The sequence below is a fragment of the Anopheles marshallii genome, chromosome 3 (genome assembly GCF_943734725.1).
Source record: "Anopheles marshallii chromosome 3, idAnoMarsDA_429_01, whole genome shotgun sequence".
Classification (NCBI taxonomy): Eukaryota; Metazoa; Arthropoda; class Insecta; order Diptera; family Culicidae; genus Anopheles; species Anopheles marshallii.
Genome location: NC_071327.1, coordinates 81,979,852 through 81,998,862, shown reverse-complemented (window position 1 = coordinate 81,998,862; position 19,011 = coordinate 81,979,852). Strand labels below are relative to the sequence as shown.

At 45.5% G+C, this 19,011-nt stretch overlaps 1 protein-coding gene across 1 annotated transcript in view; it reads left to right on the top strand.

The window, feature by feature from the left end:
* The first annotated feature begins 875 nt into the window (after positions 1-875).
* The window catches only part of LOC128714586 (uncharacterized), a 30,363-nt gene continuing 12,227 nt past the window's right edge, over positions 876-19,011 (top strand). Inside the window, exons 1-2 of the mRNA XM_053809459.1 lie at positions 876-5,113; positions 5,213-5,292. Of these exons, the coding sequence (XP_053665434.1) occupies positions 876-5,113; positions 5,213-5,292 (4,318 nt within the window). The remainder of the gene's footprint in view (positions 5,114-5,212; positions 5,293-19,011) is intronic.

The window sequence follows — 19,011 nt, the reverse complement described above, 5'->3', positions numbered from 1 at the left end:
AGGGGCTTCCTTTGTCGGCCAGGTCGGTTTTCCAATTTTTGTCGTCGTCTTCCAATGTGTGACATCGTGCACAACGTGTCGCATATTTGTTGTTGCATTTTTTAAACATGTTACGCTGGTCCCTTTTTTTGCTTCCTTTATTGGTCGAAATTAGTAGCAGTTGCGTAATGTGCTTTACTGCATCGAGACATCGATGAAGTGCGGCAGAGAATGCCGCCAATCTTTACCGCCCTCGTGGGAAGGGAGCATATTGGATGAATCTGGTCGACTACCGTTTAGGAAAGGTGCACTCTTCATTACGCTAAAAGCATTCCACGGACACTGCAGCTTGTTGCCCCGGTTGGTTGGTGAAAATTGTGACTTGGTGCAACAGTAGAAAACGACACTTATTCTTCCCACAGTGGATATGGTATGCATTGTTAGACAACAGTTTTGGTAATGTGTGCCAAAACCGGTTGAATTGTTATTTTGTTTCGTTATACGGCCATTTCTGTTGCTGTGACCTATGGCGAATCGGAAATGGCAAACGTTGAACCGAGAGATGAGCTTGTGTACCATCCATGGATCAATTAGTCGTAACCGTGGCCGTGACTCTCTGTGCTGCAACTGGAGACAAGCTTCGTTGTAGTGCGAGCGCAGGCAAACATCAGGGATGAAGAAAAGCTTTCACCTGCGCCTTGAGTGAACGTGGCATATGAAGGTTATCGAAAGTAGGATGGATCAAGTGTTTTCTTGCTGTTTAAGTTGCAAACTTTACAAACATCGCCACGGTATACAAATGGCAGAGATATTAACTGTGTTTTATATCTTTACTTTTAGGTCGCATCTACTGAAGGTGGTCGTATTCGCGCCGAGAAAGCTGAGGAAGGAGTGTAATGATGCATATCAAAAGCAGTCCTACCACACCGGTGGTTGGTGAGAAGCGGCCCAGAGCGGAGAGGAGAGAATCACCGCAACAAGAACCACGCAAAGTGTCCAGTTTCATTCAACGGTTTTATTTGTTTGGCAATAACGCTAACACTCCGCTCGATCCGGAAGCAGAAACCGAGACACCAAAGGTGAAGAAGGCGAAAGCTTCTGAACAGCAAACGGTTGACGTTAAGCGAGATCTGAAACCAACAGTAAGGTCTTCGAGCTCTGAGAGTACCGTTGTTGGTGTGCAGTCGTCGTCCGATGCGTCCGAAGAATCGAATCCCGTGCAGTATCCATCATACAGTGTACAGCGATTGAGACAATTTTGGAACAATCGGTTGCTGTCGGGATCGAATCAACAAACTCCTTCCGGGTCTTCCATCGACACTTTGGTTAGAAAAGCGAAGAGTGCCACGATTGGAGCACCTACTGGTGCAGCCGCTCGTACCGTTCTGCGCAAATCACCATCGCCAAAAGCCGTCACACGATTCCATCGAAACGGTTCGATTACTCGTTCGGGAAGGCGACGGTTAACGATAGATAATTCTGATAGTACACGGATCGGGGCAGACACATGCCTACGTTCTACACAACCACCGAAACGAAGCTCCCAAGCTGCACTGCTTAGCCCTGATCGGGGGGAAGTCCAACGGGCGCTAGTAGAAAAGCGACAGTGTGTTGGATCACCAACAGTGGCTTCTGGATCGACCGTAAGAGACTCTTTCCCTCTGGCAATAGCTTCCTCAACTGGTAGCCAAATCCATTGGGCACGTCGAACGGAATTGCTAGGAATTCGTGCGGTGACACGGGAGGAAAAGAAGCAGAGCCTCAAAATGCCACTACGAGCAGAAAACTACGTCAACAGCTTCATCGATGTGGACATACAAAGTGTTGTCGAGCAGGATAACGATAAGGCAATGGAAGCGCCTCACGAGCTACCAAATGAGGCTGTAGAGAAGTTACCACCGATATCCATCTCAAATACCCCTGCAACACCCGTACGCCAACCTAATACATCTTCCCTTGGACGTAAAGGCAATACGCCAACGCGAAAAATAAGCTTTTTGAACAATATCTCACCGTACAATCGTAAATTGTTGGCTTGCAATGGTACAAAGGTGGCCGCCTTGACCAGTAAATTCAACCAAATGATCCAACAGGATGCGGGATTGCTGGAACAGGTGCAGAAGCGTGGCGGATATCTTCACAAATGTGGCAATGTAGCGTACAAAGTGATCGAAGATCCCGGAACCGAGGGAATATACGGGTTTACCGCGTCGGGACGTAATAGCGGTGCGAGAAGTAGCTTACGGAAGAAAAATTCTAATGCTTCCATTACCTCTGCTGGTGGCACTGCTAGTTGCGCTGCTACTGGTGGCAACAAGACGGATGAAAGCTCCGACGAAATTTCTTCAGTATCGAGCAAGAATTCTTCGATTCGCAAAACGGGATTAAGAAAGCGACCCAGCTTGAGGAAGAATATTTATCGGCGACCGGATTGGGAAACGGGACGAAGTTCCCTCGGTGTGCGTAAAGTACTAGAGATGTTTGAACCCAACTTGCACCATTCCCGTGGAAAGCGAACGGAGAGTGGTGACACGGGTAAACCGCCACCAGGACGAAGTAAACCGAAGGTGCCAGACAAAAGCGAACAAGTGCTGCAGAAAACGAAGTCGAAAAAGGTGATAAGGGAGGGAGGCGATAGAAATAATAAGAGGATCCAAAAAGATACATTACAATCGACTAGGAATGATGATTCCGTTGATGAAATGATGGAGGAGAGTGTCGTAGATGGCAGTAAACAGGTAGTAACAAATGAGATGTTAACTGATACAGAAGCACGTATACCTATGCCCATGCACTGTACCACGCTGAGTAGTAGTCAGAAAATTGTATTCACGCCAAAGCACACTACAGAGCAAGAAGAAAACAGTAGCGATTTACTGGAAACTGAAGAATGCTTTCCCCTTCAGATTGCGTCAGATACTACAGCTCTAGTGGAGAATACGGGGGAAAATGCGCTCCTGTCGGATGTCGATAATGTATTTGGAGAGGTTGATTCTATTTACGATCGGATAGGTGAAGATAATTGTACGGTTCATTTGAATGCAAAAATAACTACCGATTCTAATGATCCCATCGAAACTGTTGCCTCGAAGAATGAAGCTAACGAGAAGGATAAGAATAAAAGTGCCGTGTCCAAAATTCATGGACGACTCATGTTCCGATCGTCTAATAAGGCAACAGCGGAAATTTCATCGCCAGTAAGCGAAACTCTGGAAGAAAATTTAATTTTACCAGAGGAGAACAATTGCTTTAGTGAGCAGTATGCAACTTACAGTTCGATTGATAAGGGAAACAAGAACACCGGTGAAGCGCCTGCTGAGGATTTCGTCAAACGTAACTACGAAATGGAACCAGCAACATTACCAAAGGAAATTAAGGAGAAAAAGAAAACCAAAAGCACCGTGTCGAAAATTTACGAACGTTTGACGTTTCGATCGTCCAAGAAGATAGTGACACCGCTTGAAAAGTCGGATGAACTAGTAATCATTAGGGAAGAGGACAATAGTCGAAAGACTACCGGGCTGCGAAGGTCCTTTGTGTCATCAATCGAAATTCCATCAATGCACTCAGATGAAACCTCATTTCCACCGAGTCAACATACCCCCGATTCATCGAGTGGGAAGGATACTTCAGAGCAGAAGATTCTCGATGCGATCAGTGTTGTTAGTCAGAGGATCGATAATCTATCAAAAAGCTTCAACGATTTAACTCTCAGCGATGCCGAACATAGTAAGGAGGATACCCTACCAAACGCCGAAGAAGATATTCAGCAAGTGCGCCCAAATGCGTCCTTCCTTTTCCGTGGCATGGGTGCAGGAGGTTCCGGGGTTGATATGGGAGGCAAGCACGCTAGTCAGCGCAATATCGTCGAAGCAGTCAACACGGTCGTAATCAACAAATCCATTTCGATGGATGATCATCATTTTCCGTGTTCGCGTGGCGAGATCAGCAGGATGAGTCTTAACGAACGTTCCCGAGCGCAGCATAGTCTAGAGAATGATTATGAGCTGGTCACACGACCTGAGGAGAAACCTGCGCAATTGGAAGGACAAGTTTTTTGCTCCGCTCCCTCAATCACGATCGATTTAACTGAGCTTACTACCAAAATAGAGTCTTTCGTTCATAAATCTAAGCGAGAATCGGAAAACATTTATCAGTGCATTCCACGAAAATCCGCAATTTCGAATTTAAGCCAAATCCTGCCCGAGGATGCCATCAGCATTAACAGTTACGAATCGTTTGAAAACTACGAATCGATTGAACACGAGGCCCTGTCGAACATGCGTAAACAACCTGCTGAGAAAGCATCCCGAGAAGAAGATACGTATGAGATATGCAGTCCGCCGCCAGAATTGCCACCAGCCCGTGAGGATAATCGAAATGATCTTACCCTCCCTCAACCAAAGCGCAATCTATCCACATCCCCCAAAACACTCCCTAAACACCTGCAGGTGACTTATCAGTCCAATTACGAGCGTATCAAGTACAGCAAGATTCCACCGAGACCACCGAAACCGGAGGAGATCCCACTGCCGCCGCGAAACAACTCTACCACAAACATTGCCACTCTAACAAACGTTACGTTGGAAAGTATTTCTTCTACGGAAGCAACGCCGAGCCCGGGCGGAGATTTGCTGGACAAATCACCCCACGGACAGGAGAACATATACGAGGAGAACATCTACGACACGATCCGCAGTGCGGACGGTGTCGATTATGACGATCCGGCGTGTGGTGGAAGCTCCGCCGAGATGGAACCAAGCCAAGCGAATAATCCACCGACCAGAGTCAGGCCGTCAGGATCGAGACAGCAACCGTCTCCACCTGCTGATAGCGTATCGCTCGTATCATCCAACTGTTACGAGTCGATCGGTTTACGGTTGGAGTACGATCGACATTTAACGCTCACACGGCGCAACATGGCCGGTGGATCGACAACGACGCTGGCGTCCGATCAAATCACCAACAGCCTGTACGGTACCACGGCTGGACTGGCGAGCTTAACACCACCAAGTGACCGTGGTAGTGACACAAGCAACAGTGCCGACTGGACCGACATCTCCGACGAGGATGAGACCGAACGTACTGACATGGCGCCGACGGCACCGGGATCGAAGCGACCGAACTTTATCGTGTAAGTACCGTAAACGCTCTATCGAAGAAGGGTGCTGCAACCATCAGTGCTAATTTCACGTTTTGCATCTCTTTTTTATGACTTCGTCCACTGGTGTAGTGTGCGGGAGCGTAAGCGTATTCATCAAACACCGTTAAGGTCGCGGAAACTGGCTCGTATCTCGCACCCGAAGATAGACGGTAAGTGGCACATGAACGCATCTGGTTATGCTAATAGCTTTTACCGTGTCCGATCGCAACGGAATATGTATGTTCCCTGCGATTCCACCTCATAATTATGGTGGCCTTCATCTGTTTCTTACAACTCTGGTTGTGCTTTACAATGTTAATTGTTGTTAGCAAAATTTTATGCAGCTCCAGTTCATTTAGAAAAAAAGTAACAAAAAGATTCCAAAATATTTATGATAATACTTCTTTAAAATTGATGCGACAAGTACGGGTTTCAGCAGAAGAAAAGCTCTGTATTTTAGAGCTTTTGAAAGCTTTTGAAAGCACTTCAAAAAGCTTCTGCAATGGAGCTTTCATTTTCACTGCAACAGTATACCGTTCAGTACGAGAACACATGTGGTTCGATATGTACTTTCCTTTGTGTAATTATGAACCATTTTACTATGCTTTTGTCTTGTCTTTACGCAACTTACACGAACGATGACGTGCTGCGATATAATTTGCTTTACAATTCATCCAAAACATGATATTTTGCTACATGTTAGTGTGAAGAACCATGTGTCATTGTTTCGGCAGTGTTTGATCTCCGAAAAAATATCTCTTCATCCATACATTTCTTCCGCTTGGTAAAAATATGAAGCTTCTCATCCCGCCGGGCGCCTGCTCGCTAATGAATCGCGGTACAAACGCTTACGCGTATTAAAAGTGATCACGACTACTCGCTGCTCATACAGCAGTGCATGAGGCGTAGCAATGAAAGTCGATCAATGGCGAGAACCTTTACATAAGCGGAAGATGGCGTAGATATCGGGCTCTGGGAAAACGTACGCGCTACATCTTGTGTGCAATGGTTGAGCTGATTAATTTAACGTTTGTGGCTACCGGCGACAGTTAGTACCAGGACAATCTCTTTGCGCCGCAATAAAACAGAGGTAAGCGTGTGGCGTCATTATCATCACCTTCGCCGGTGCTCCATTGTGCCGATAGCATGGCGGTGCTTCTTCGATCTTCATCGCGATATTGTTTCAACGAAAAATGCCACCATTGCAAAGCGACCTATTGTTCTACGACCATCATGTGTACCTGTATTGACTATTGTCATAGAAAATTAAATAAAAAAGAAAACACATACGCGCGGTGAACCAACATTTCCCATACTGCTGGAGAACCCTCGATTGAAAAGTGGTTTGCAATCGATTACGCACCGTGCGGAGCGTTCCTCAAGAAAAAAGTCCCCATCAAAGCAACAGTGGGAGAGTAGATAGATTTAGAAGATGAGTGTGTGAGCGAGTGGTTATGCGTTCATTGTGACTGGAGCCAACTAATTGACCCCACTGATTGATCTTTTTCTACCACTGGAAAGTATGCGCCTCTCATGAGCCTCTCTCTTAAGTGGTCTCGATCATCGTGGGTCGTCCTATCAAAGAATGGAACCCCGGCCACCGCTTCAATAACATTTTATTGTGTGCTGCAGCAATTGCAGCTGTTCATAGTAGTGAGCTGGTGGACTTCACGCTGCTTCCCAGACCACTACCAAGACGCGGCTTAAAGTCGAGTCGCTAGAAGAAGATCACGCACTTGTGACGATCTTCACGGTTCTGTCGAAATGTCAAGCCAATCAAAGCGGGCAAGGTGAGATCAGAGTAGCGCAAGAAAGGCATTCTATGCCAGTACCACCAGGCGCACTCGATCGATGTCTAATTTATGTTCACCACCAGCGCAGCGGTTGGTGCCGTTTTCTACTTCTTCATGCACTGGTTTTACATCATCGTAATGGCATTGGCAATGCTTTTTGGCGGTTCGCTTCCTACGCGATTGAAATTAGCTGACCGACAACCGTGCAGTGATGGTTCGATGATGCTTATTAAAAGAAATCCCCTCACGCGCGTCCTCAGGACGGAGGAGTGGGTGTGAAGTTTCGCAGCAGCCGTTTCAAAACGATTCAAAACGCGATTTATGCAATTATTGGTATCGAACTGGTGATGCCGGTCGATTTGTCAATGGGCGATGCTTGTCAACGAGCATAGAATTTCGGAATCAACCGTTGGACGTGTTGATGAGCGGATGATGATTAAAAAATTAAGATATCGGTTCCAGTCAGGATGGTACTGGTCCGATTTCGTAAAAGTATAAAAAACTTATGTTTTTTTTTTCACTTTATTTATACTCAAATATGTACAAAGCGAAACAAACAGCCTTAATTGATTCCCGCCCGTTAATTAATGATTGCTTATCAGAAAAGGAAATTTTTCATAATCTAATTAGAGTTTAGTGGCGATTTTTTTTTTTTGAAAGGTCATGCTCATCTTGACCTTCTACAAAATTGGTCAAAAACCACCATGAGATGGCCGCGGAAGCTTCTATGTTCGGGTTTGATTTACTGCTTCAAATTTTTTTTTAAAGGGGTGATATCCCTTGGCATATTGATAATGTGAGCAACTCTGATAATTCGCTGTTTATTTTGTGTGTGTGTTTTTATTTTTTATCATTGTTGATCATTGATATCATCACTTTTCGAGTTAAAAAATTGTAGTTTTACGACAATTCAGTCCGAGATCGGATCAAAGTCCTATCATAATCATTCGTACACCCTAGAAATGGTCCTTCCTCGAGATCTCAGTTGTATTTCTGTTTTATTTTTTAATTAGAAGAATTAATTTTTTAATTAGAAGGTGACAGTGGTTGCAATAGCAACAAAAATGCAGAAGTTGGTTACAAAGCGCAGTCTCTATAACTGCTCACAGAACAATTTTTTCCCGTCAACATCACAAACACGCTTTCGCATGCAAAATTCAAATGTCCCAACAACTCTTGGCTGCATTCCAGGATGCTGTAAACTCTGCTCTCTACCAGAACGACCTGAAATTTTCTCATTTGTTTCCACAAAAGAGAGAAACAATCTTCATTGTACTAAACCCAGTGAGAGAATGTGTGAGAGACGGGTTGTACTAAGCGAAGAGCTAATGGTTTGGCTTAACTCCAGTGGTGTCAAACCCTTGCGTTGGATTATTTATGTTTCATTTTGTGAGTTTGCTTGAGGTTTTTTTTTTTATGAAATTCATATTGAATGCAAGTGTGCTACGTTAAATGTTATATTCTCCTAATCCGCACCAAATGGAGTTTTTTTCCACAACTTCAACTTCACCACCACATTCAAACGGTAGTGCCGTGGGAGCAATTTTAAGCGCCACCACCAACACGCTGCTGCCGGTCTAGTCCGCGCAAACGTTCGTGGCACTTTAGTACACTTTGGCGCATGACGGCGTACGCACGCTTGTCCGTAGTTCTCTCGTCTCGCGACCGTCGCGACTCTTCGATCTCGTCACAGTTGGCCTTCCGTGACTCGTGGTACGCTTTGATGCTTTGTGGTGTGGTGGTGTGTTGTACGCTGTTCAGTTTGCGCTGTGTCCCCATCCATCGAGATGGAACGAAAAAACAAAGCGTGACCGCCAACAGTGGTACCAGCTTCAAAAAAACAGCGAGGCAATCGCATTCTCTTAAACGTGTATAAGTGAAGTTGTACTTGGTCATCGTGCGTAGGTTGTTTATTTGGTTGCGATCGGTTGTGTTTCATTTTGGTTGTTGCTGTTGAATTGCTGCCCACCAAGTTGATGTGCATTTCCAGACCCGCTAATAACGTCATCGGGCAAGAGTGTTCTTAACAAAGTGTAGGGAGATGTGGGATGATTTGGAGCAAAAAAAAGCAACTCACAACTTCAGCTTGTAACTATTATTCTTTATACCGCTTACCACCCTGCGTGACAATTACTGTTCTCTTCCTGCTTAACGTGTCAAACTAGTTTCAACGGTTCGCCAAAATATAATTGCATTGTGTGGTTGTACATGCAAAAAGCATATTCACGCGTGTGTGTGTGTGTTAACATGCGTGCTTATAGTGTGTCATACTGTAGCTCAGCCGTACCTCGAAAGCATGCAGTTGATGGTTGACGATTATGATCGGTTTTGGGGTTTCGAAACTTCCCCCAATTGGGAACGAAGCGGAACGATGCAACGCACGGCGGTGCATAGCGTGATGTGTAAAAGAGATAGGTGCACGGGTGCCCGCCAGTGCAAGAAGTGCAAGCAGGATGTGCAAACAACAACAAGGCAGTGGTGCAATGGTAAAAATATAAAATCCGATAAATACATCAACCAGAAATACCGGATTGCATCAAACGCCTTTCGATCGCATCATGATCGATAGAGAAGGGAGAGAGGGAGTAAGAAAAGAAATCTCCACCAGCACTGACATAATAACCGTGGCGTCTTCGGGAACGTCCCAATGGTGGGCCTTAAAATTAGAGGTGTAACGCCGATTTAAACGGCCGGTCAAGAGTGTATAGCATTAGCGCCTTTCGATAAGCACGATAAAAGTGTTCCAAACTGATACACAAAAAAGTGATCCTTCAATTTAAACAAGCTTGTGTGAAGGAGAGGAAAAACAAATCGAATATAGCCCTCAAATATTAATTTAATAAATTGCGCACAACACGTGAGTGAAATCGACAGTTTCCGGACAATCGAATTCCGTCGTTTATTGGTGTTTGCTAACGGTGCAACAGTTGCAACAGTGGTTTTTTTTTGCACAAACACATTTCGTGCTTTTGCGCACTGCACAGGCCCGGGTGACTTCCAATTACGTGAAACGAAAGTAAAAAGTAATAATTTGTGACTCTCACAGTCTAGCTGTAGTCGGGGGAGGTGCTGATTGCTGGAGTTTGTAACAAAAAGTGTAGCATGTAAGATAGCGGTATTGAATCCGAGCGAGATGTTTATTTGAGCATAATTATGGATCAGTTTTTTTAAACGTTTAAAAGGTAACTTTTGGAACAATGCGTCAGCATGCCTAGGTGCCACATAAAGCTACATGTTTGGCAGGGACCAAGGGTGATATAACGATTGCATTATTTAGTGCCATAATTTACATCGATCATTAGCTTTCCCGTTGCAAGATACGGCTTACTTAAAAGTGGAACACGAGTCACGAAGGAAGCCGTTAAGCTTCAGTTGGTCGGAAAAGGAAACGATTCGGAATGGAATGTGTCAGTGAGGTCCTACCGTGTGGCCTTATTATTAAACGATACTGGAGCCAAACCATACTGACCGATCGTTGATAATAGTGTTTTAATTCCCTGCTTTTCTGTGTCGCAATGGGTACGGTGTTTATAGTTTTGGACGATCGGAAATAACTCGATGGAAGTAGTGTGTGACATAGTTTTTGTTTTTTTTTCCAAAGAACTGTGTATCACTCTTACCGAGCTTGAAGCGAATATAATGTTAATAACAATGTTTATTATCTCAAAAACACGACAGTTACACCGCGATGTTTTCTCTGGAGATGATTCGGAGGTTTACCCAACAAAGTGCTAATTAACTTCCTTTTTTCCGTCTTCTTGAAGGTCGTATAGATTACCCACACGTCGACGACAATGTACACAAGTCTTTGCTGTAGCAATTAACGTCAGGAGCTAAGCAAACGGGTTTACATGTTACATGTTGCTGGCAGGAGGCAGGTATCTTGCATTGTCGCCCGCTCGCTGAGCACAGGCAGTTTTAATTAGTTGCTTTCCGCTGGACACCGGGGATCTATTTTCAACCAAAGTCTTGCTGATCATCGGCCGCACCAGACATTCTTCCCAAATGCGGTCGCATTTTGACCCAACACAACCGGATGTGTTGGGTCATGTTGTTCCAAATTGCGCCAGCGCCCATACAGCGGTGCTGTACTTCCTGCTTTATATCTCGGCAACGTGTGAACACTGCCGTACACTGCACAAGAAGTCGAAGACGGTTCGATGTGATGTTGTCGTTTGTCTGGTGAAGGTAATCTCGCGAAAGTTTCGCTGTTTATCGTGAAGTAGATGGCTAATGTTTAGTGACAAATCCTCCTACTCATTCCGTTAATTAATTTAAGCCCCTACCATTGACGCTGAATAGACAAAGATTCGCTAAATCTAAGGTCCCAGCGCTGAAACATTCCTGCGGATGGATGATATTGCCCCTTACCACGGTTGCAAATTATGCGCCACGCAGCTTATAGCCGGTTGTACCGAGTGCGAATTCAAGGCAAACACGAAAAACTTGTTCTGCATTAGTGTCCCGGTATGCCGAATAGCCGCGCCATCGAACGCCGTACCGCGTGTTTGTAAGGTTTCAAGGAAAAAAGCAGTACCTCTTCTTGTTGAAACCCATGAGATCAGCTTGCCGATGATTGGGAGAGGTTGTACAACGACAACGGAATCGATTTGGAATGGAGCAAGCAAGCAATCTTCGTTCGATCGTGGAAGAACAGTGACGGGCATCGTAATGGAAAGGTCAAACGTCTCCGGGCGGGAGGTTGCCTTTTGTGAGATTATTTTTAATCGTAGAACCAATGATGGGAGTTAAATACAGCAGAATTGCTTTAGAACTTAAGATTGTGGGCCTGTCAGTTTGTCGTATTCTGGCAATCGTCGGCAAATGTTTCGTCTTTGGAAGTTCATTCAAGACGGAAAGTCCCCATCGGCTAGAGTAGTTTATGATGTCCAATTGACTGTAATGCTCTGTGATGTAAGCGTCTTCAGTTTGGTGGCTTAATCATGCGTTACACCTCGCCTCCAATAACGAAGAAAGTGTACGAATAGGAATGAAGAGTGCCCAGAGATCCAAGCTTTCAAGCAGTGCATTCAAGCAGACGGAAGCGTTACTGCACTGCAGCGTCAAATATGGGACTCAATCGATGTCTTCAGGGCATGTCGGGGATCGTTGGTCCAACCGTTTGAGCGTTACAGACAGGAGCCACGCTTGACTGGTTGATGATGAGCCACTCCTCGTTAATGGACGTTTATGGATTGACCCATGGTTCAGAGTTTGGTTTGTTGTACCCAGTTCCTGAAAGCCTATACTAGTCTGGGGCTCGTATTTGTGTCGCCAGAAATCGAAATTTCAATCTAAAGCAGCTTTTTGTATAATTTTTCGCAATAAGCTGTGACAGAAAAACCGACGAAATAATCTTCAACGAAAGCGAAAACTTCCCCGTGAGTCATCGGAATAAATAGATCAGGTTTCTTTAAGCGAACCAATCCACGATGTTGAAGTATTTTTTTTTCTGTGTGTGCTCAAGCTCCAATTTTCAGACGAGTTTGCGTGCTTCATCAGACCAACACCTTTGCGTCTAGCCACTGTGGAGCTTTTGCGTACGAACTAGTTCTGTTGCCCTCATAACCGGTTTCTTGACAACCGCGCCAAACTTGAGGACCCGTTGAGATGGATTCATACGGCTGTGGCTCTATGCGAGAAAAAGAACATCTAACCTCGAACCACACAACCACCACCGGCGTATCGCACTCATACCTCGGTAGGAGGTGACCCGCGTGTCTCTTCCATGGCCGTCATCATCTGCGCCATCACCATCTGTGTGCGAGACTTCAAAAGTGTCGACCTTTAGGACAACAACGCACCGTTATGCAATCCCATTCGCCGCAAGATCCATTCGCCTGTCGTCTTAAAAAGCAATCGCGCACGGTAGGCAAATGACATAGAACGGAAGCGCCATCTGGTGAGGACGCCACAAGCGATGGCTTGCGGTAATGATATACCACCGGTCGGTCCCCCGCGAATGAACCGGAGAGCACCGTTCAAGGTTAATCTATGCCATTACAACGCCCGACCGGTGGTGGGTTTTGATTTTATTTTAATTGACGACTACTTCCACCCGGGTGCGTCTTTGGTGTTTGGGATTAGCCACACAATAAGCCATCGGTGGAGGCATGCTGGATGAATTACTCAGATCCGTGAGCATAACCACGCTGCTAGTAAATTGTTGGAGGAGCTGCCGTTGCTTATTGTCTGCTGGTTATAGCTACTGGAATTATAAAACGATAAACTAAACATCTTTTACGCTGGAATTGACATCTCTTCCCACCGAAACTAAGATGTCAAAGCGATGCCTTTAAGAGCTGGGAAAGGAAGCTGAATAATTATCGGTTTGAAGGTTCTTCAGCTTCCCCCATATTTGGTTCCACAATCGTTCTCGATCTTGAACTTCTGGTTGACTTGACTTGATTGTCTCATTGCCAAATAGAATTCCTTGTTGCTGTGCTGAAGCATGATCCTTTCAGGGCTTGTAGCGTAGAGCAGCACTTCTGGCTGTATCATATGATCGACCGAAAGTGTGATGATGTGAACATTTAGGTAGTACACACAACCAAGAGACGATTACGAAAGATCTCTTTAGTTTTCTCGACTTGAAATGTGAAATAATTGGAAGAGCAACTTGCAATGTGATTTTCGAATTAATCTTCGATCGATCAAATGCGTTTTGGGATGTGTTGAGCCAGTGACCGAATTAACATTTAAATTAAAAATGATTGCGTTCGCTTTTGTTTCGCTGCTGCTCATCGTTCATCATCCACCGTTACTTCTGCTCGTCTCGCTTCCCTTTCCCGTTGATAACGATTTTTCCAATTTTCCATTTTCTCGCCATAAATTCAATAATTGTTTTATCGATTTTCCAATAATTCAACAATTTGTCCGAACGAAATTGGAACGTACCGGTACGCGAACGAACCGAACCGGGAGTGGAAATGTTCATATAATTTCTCTACCTTAATTTCCATGGCAGTGCTGGGTGATCTGCGTAGAGGTAGACGGTGAATAATCAGCATCGATCGTTCGAACGTTTCGTGAGTTCATCAATTTAGGTGTGAATTTGCAAAAAAAAACAACCACAACTCCCGTTCAATGATTCATTAGGTGCCATTTTGGCGGTTTGCTTTGGTCCAATTGGCTTTAATTATGGTTTATGGTTATGCTCCGGTGTTTAGCAATGTCTACTAGATGCATCGTTCCATCGTCGGCACGAATGCATTTCTCTTTCCCTTTTTGGCTGTGGATCGTTACTTTATGGTTGCTACGTTTTGAGCAAATTTTCTCACACAGATGTATCATGTAACCCTAAAATTGACCACTTTGCGTAGGTTCGACCGCAAGAAGAAAAAGAAAAAAAGAGCCCAGCAAATACAACCACCATTCGTTTGGCAAAATCGCGTGTGCGCAAAAGGTTCACAAGACACCCCTGGAATGCGTTGTTGTTTTTTTTTGTTTGTCGTTTGACGCACTTGTTACAGTTGCTTGTACTCACGAAGAAGACGACACGCGTATGACCGTACGTAAAGGTACGCTTTTGTGACGACCCAAACAAACGTCGTAAACGTAGTGAACTCTCGTTTTTCGCTAATCTATGGGCTCCCCCACGTGCAACATCGTTATGCAATCCGCCAGTTCGTATCGCTAGCGAAGACGAATCATTTCACAGCGATGTTTTCGATTGACGAAACGGCGCGAATACGATTTGCTTGCGGGTCGTCAGACCTGCCCGGCGGCAGTGGCAGTGGAAAGGGTTGGTGATTTAGTAGAAAGCCCCATAACGCGGGCTGCACTAGCGAGTAATGAGGGCCTCTGTGGTGCAGCAAGTGCATTCCGTGGTCTGGTGCACCCAACTGCACTCGGTATGCGTGTGTGTAGGTCGAATGCGGTTATTACACCGATCAACGCCAACGTAACAATACAAAAGCACCAGTTGCTAGTAGCTAGACTAGAGAGAGGTTCGTAGCGCCTTCCCTACTGCTGTTATGCTACGATCGGTCTAATCTGTTTTTCTCTCTCTCTCTCTCCTCACAATCAACTGGTGTTGTGAACAATGGATGAAGTTAAACAAACGCACACATGCACGGCGGTGCAATACGTTCGGAATGGATTTATTCTAAGCTCGAGGTGGTGAGATCACCTGGGCACGATCAAACCCATGTATGCAAATGTTTTCCCGGCAGGCCGCCTAAGCTGACCTTCCGTTGTTTTCACGCAGCGTTGGTGCCACCGGTGCACGGTGTGTAGTGGCCAAACTGTCATCGTGCTGCCATCACAATTGTCCACCATGTTGGTTGCGAAAGTTTAGTACACACTTTTGTCCACAGGCACCGTACCGCACAATATGGATGAAAAAGTTTCCATTTTGCTAAGATGATGATTATTACGCTGTTTGAGCATTTAGATAGAGAATGATTATATTATATCCAGTGAGGTGACGGTCGACTGATCAAAAGCGCCCTTATCAGATCCGTTCTAGTTCGCATGGGCTGCGTTGGAATGCTCTAGAATTTTAAAATGGAGTGGCAGTGGCACCGTGACCCAGCACGTTTTATGTTCCGTTTGTCCTCGTTATATGATGCGAATCAGTATTAACTGCAAATTTTCTTCCAAAAAAGATCACAGATTTCACTGTCTTCAAACTACATGTTTCACTTTCTTTACAACACCTCGCTGCTTACTGTTGATTATTTGCAACATGGCGCTTCTTTTCTCCGGCCAAACAGTTTTGGTTTCAACGTTCCTTTCCCCGTTCAGCTCTAGAAAGTTGCGCTTTTTTTTACGACAACCATTCAATGTTAAATAGACGTGTAGGTATTTGAAGTAGTCTGTCGCGCAAGTGGCAAGTTGCTCCAGAATGCAATCGGACACGCTAAGCAGCTTACTCGTCTGGTTGTCTTTCTAAGTTCCTACGCCACAACGTGCTGGTCTCCACGAGCAATTTCCAGTAAGCGTCACAAAAAAGAGTCCAAAATCTTGAATCACCTCCATCCACTTCACACATTGCCGCCTCGGGTGGTGCTTCTTTTAACGCGTCTCTTTAAGCAAGATGCGATCTTTGCCTCGTGCAATCTCTCGCTTCCAATGTTAATGGGGGGAAAAAAAGTTAATTAAGAAACTAAACAACCCACCGTTGAGCTGCAATGTGCAGTAGGAAATTGGTTCACCAAAGGGAGCATAATCTTTTCGGCAAACACGAAAAACCAACACCTCATTTAATGGCACGGCGTCGGGGCGGTTAATCGAAAATTCAAATCCTCCTAAAATGTTTTCTTTGGCATTTTTTGTGTTTCTGACCGTCCGCTTCTTGCGCAGTTGCGCTTACGACGCCCGCTCGTATTTTGTCGGTTCAGTACTGATTCGAAGATGAACCTACCCGGGCTAAATCTCCTGCTGGTGCCCGGTGCGTCGTGTGGTTCGAGACGAAGTAGTACGTTTTTTATGCCTCATCTGACCTTCGGGCGGTGTCAAAATAGAAAATGTTTTCGTAATTGATGAATTCAATGCAAACCACAACCATCTGCCTGGCGAGGTGGAGGTATAAAGGTTGATTTATTCAATGGTGTGAACGAAATTAATAAATAGGAATACCGCTGGCCCGGCGAGCGTCACGCAATCGCTGCAGCTCGGGTTAAGAGTTGTAGTGTTTGCTATAAAAAAAAGAAGCTTTAACTACCCAGACGGAAGTATACAACTCATAAGCCCACGATCCTTTCCCCCTCCCCCTCCGGAACTTGCCTGTCCCGATGGTTGGGAGATTTGTTTTCGTCGTTAAAAAATGATTCAACCATGGTCATTCCGGTCCGGTCCCGTTGACAATCGATCTCACTAGGCGCAGGTGTTGTGGGGAAAGCACCAAACATTAAAACCGCAGCCAAACAACAAAAAACTCTAAACCCTGGTGATCGTGCGCACTTCAATCGCTTCGATCATTATGCGAATCTTTCGGTGGAGAACCGTGCGCGCGTAATAATCGAATGATTGCCTTTAAATTGAAGTCACGGGCTGTTTGTTGTAGTTGTTTGTTTCCGGTAGCTAGCGAAAAATGGCCATTTTCCGCGAAAGGTAAAAAGCGAGCGCGGCCGCGATTTGTGGTTATGCAAGCACAAACAGACCGAAAACAACGATACAATGTCGAATTAAAGCGTTGCATCTACGTCCAACGTTAGCAGCTGATGGTTAGGTCAAGTTGAAATACTCGATGATCTAGCGTTTTTAGATGGCTAGCTCAATAGCCGTACGTGATCGGTGAGATCATGCTGTTCCCATGCATCCTGTGTCCGAATGTTCGAATCCCGAATTGGTTGTCGGGGGGGCCGCAGCAAGTCGGACAATATCCCTCAAATACTCTCTCGGACAGAACTGTTAACAACCGAAAAGATGATCGGTTATCGAATGATGAGATCAATCAGCTTGGATTTGTTTTTTTTACTGTTAGCATTTTCCTACACTACACTACCTTTGAGCAGAGGACCGCACCGTTGTTGTGTGTCTCCCCAGGAAACATTTTCATTACACCCATGCCAACTCGAGCAATGTAACCTTATTCGACTTCCGCCGTATGGTCATTCAAAAACCATCACATTAGCTCAATAAAATTGTTAGCTTCTACTGGCTTTATGACTGATCAGACGTGATCGCTAAATTATTACACCCGATTTGAAACCCGAGGGTAGCTGCGCAAAGTGAAAGCCTTTATGACGTGGTTCCCCAAAACTGCGCAGTACACAATACGTGGGTGCGTATACATTAATTGTAAGGGCTCTCTCTAACGCGGGGTCTCCATTACAATCGCTTTCACCGGAACGATCGACTGGGTTTCGACAACTGCTGATAGACTTATCGATCAAAAACAAACTGCTTATCACCATCAACTATGCATTGTTCACGCGAGGTGCGGTACTAATCGTGGTCTTTTACGATCACAAAACAGTGGAGAATGACAAATGTTTTTTTTTTACACCCAAAGTGATCAACCAACGAAAAGTATGTATTTGTCTCTTGCTACCTGGACCAAATGCGAACCAAGTTGATGTAGTGTAAAGTCTTCGAGTGTACCAGTGAGTGTGTGCCGGACTCTTGGCCGGATGTGAAAGAGTCGCTGTGGAAGTAAAAGAAAAGTTGACAAACGCAAACAGCGACGTGCGGAAATGAATGCGTCGAATCGATTTCCTCAACCTCTCCCACGTCTGGTTCGATTGAGCTGATTTGATGGAAATCGAAAATGATGGGGCAAACTTTCGTCCGGTTCGAGTTTCGGCCATGAAGAAGTAATTATTTCAAGATCATGTTTACGTTCTAGCGCCCGGTAACTTTCCCCGTGAAATAAACATTTGTGGCTGTAATAAGTGATCAAACCTTGCGAACGATCCCCGGCTGGTGGTGAGTGGTTCGAGTGGTGGTTTTGTTCAAGATGCACTGTTACCGATGCCGCTGCCAGTGGGCCAATGTGAACAGAAGCCCAGCGCAAGGATGGCGCTAGGGTGTGTTAATTCCGTACCGTCCGCATCCAGCGCCGGTACAGTGCCTCGCAAACGGCGACCTCGAGCCGTGGGCGAAGTGTCCGTTACGTCCACGTCCTCCGTGTACCTGTACGATCAAAATGACCCGCTTCTAAGGCAACCACCGGGAGAGGAAAGCAATCCTTCCTCTATCGATGCGTCAGCGCTCAGCGGAAGACAGGAGGACGGGCAACTGTCTCCGCTGTACGAGAACTTTGCAACCGAATCGAGGCAGCCAAATCGACCTATCGCTCGGTGTGCGGGGCCGGCCGCACCACTCACGGTGGTGCGCATCCGGCAACCGGAACGAGTGGCCGTTTGTTCTTCAACGCTCAACGTACCTTCCAAACCTCCGGAAGTTCCACCGAGAAGGAAACATGCTGCTCGGGCAACTACGACAGTGCAACTTAGCAGCTCCAAGCGGTGTGAAGATGACGCCGAATGTAGTCGTTTCGAGCTACAATCCGTGTCCACTTTTCTTGGTAAGTGTGTTTGTGCATTTGAATGACATGTTGTCCGCGAGAAGTTGTGGGTTATGAGAGCATTTTCCATTGAGGCGACTGTTCTGAACAGACCCGTTAAACGCCCCGTTCGTAAGCTACCC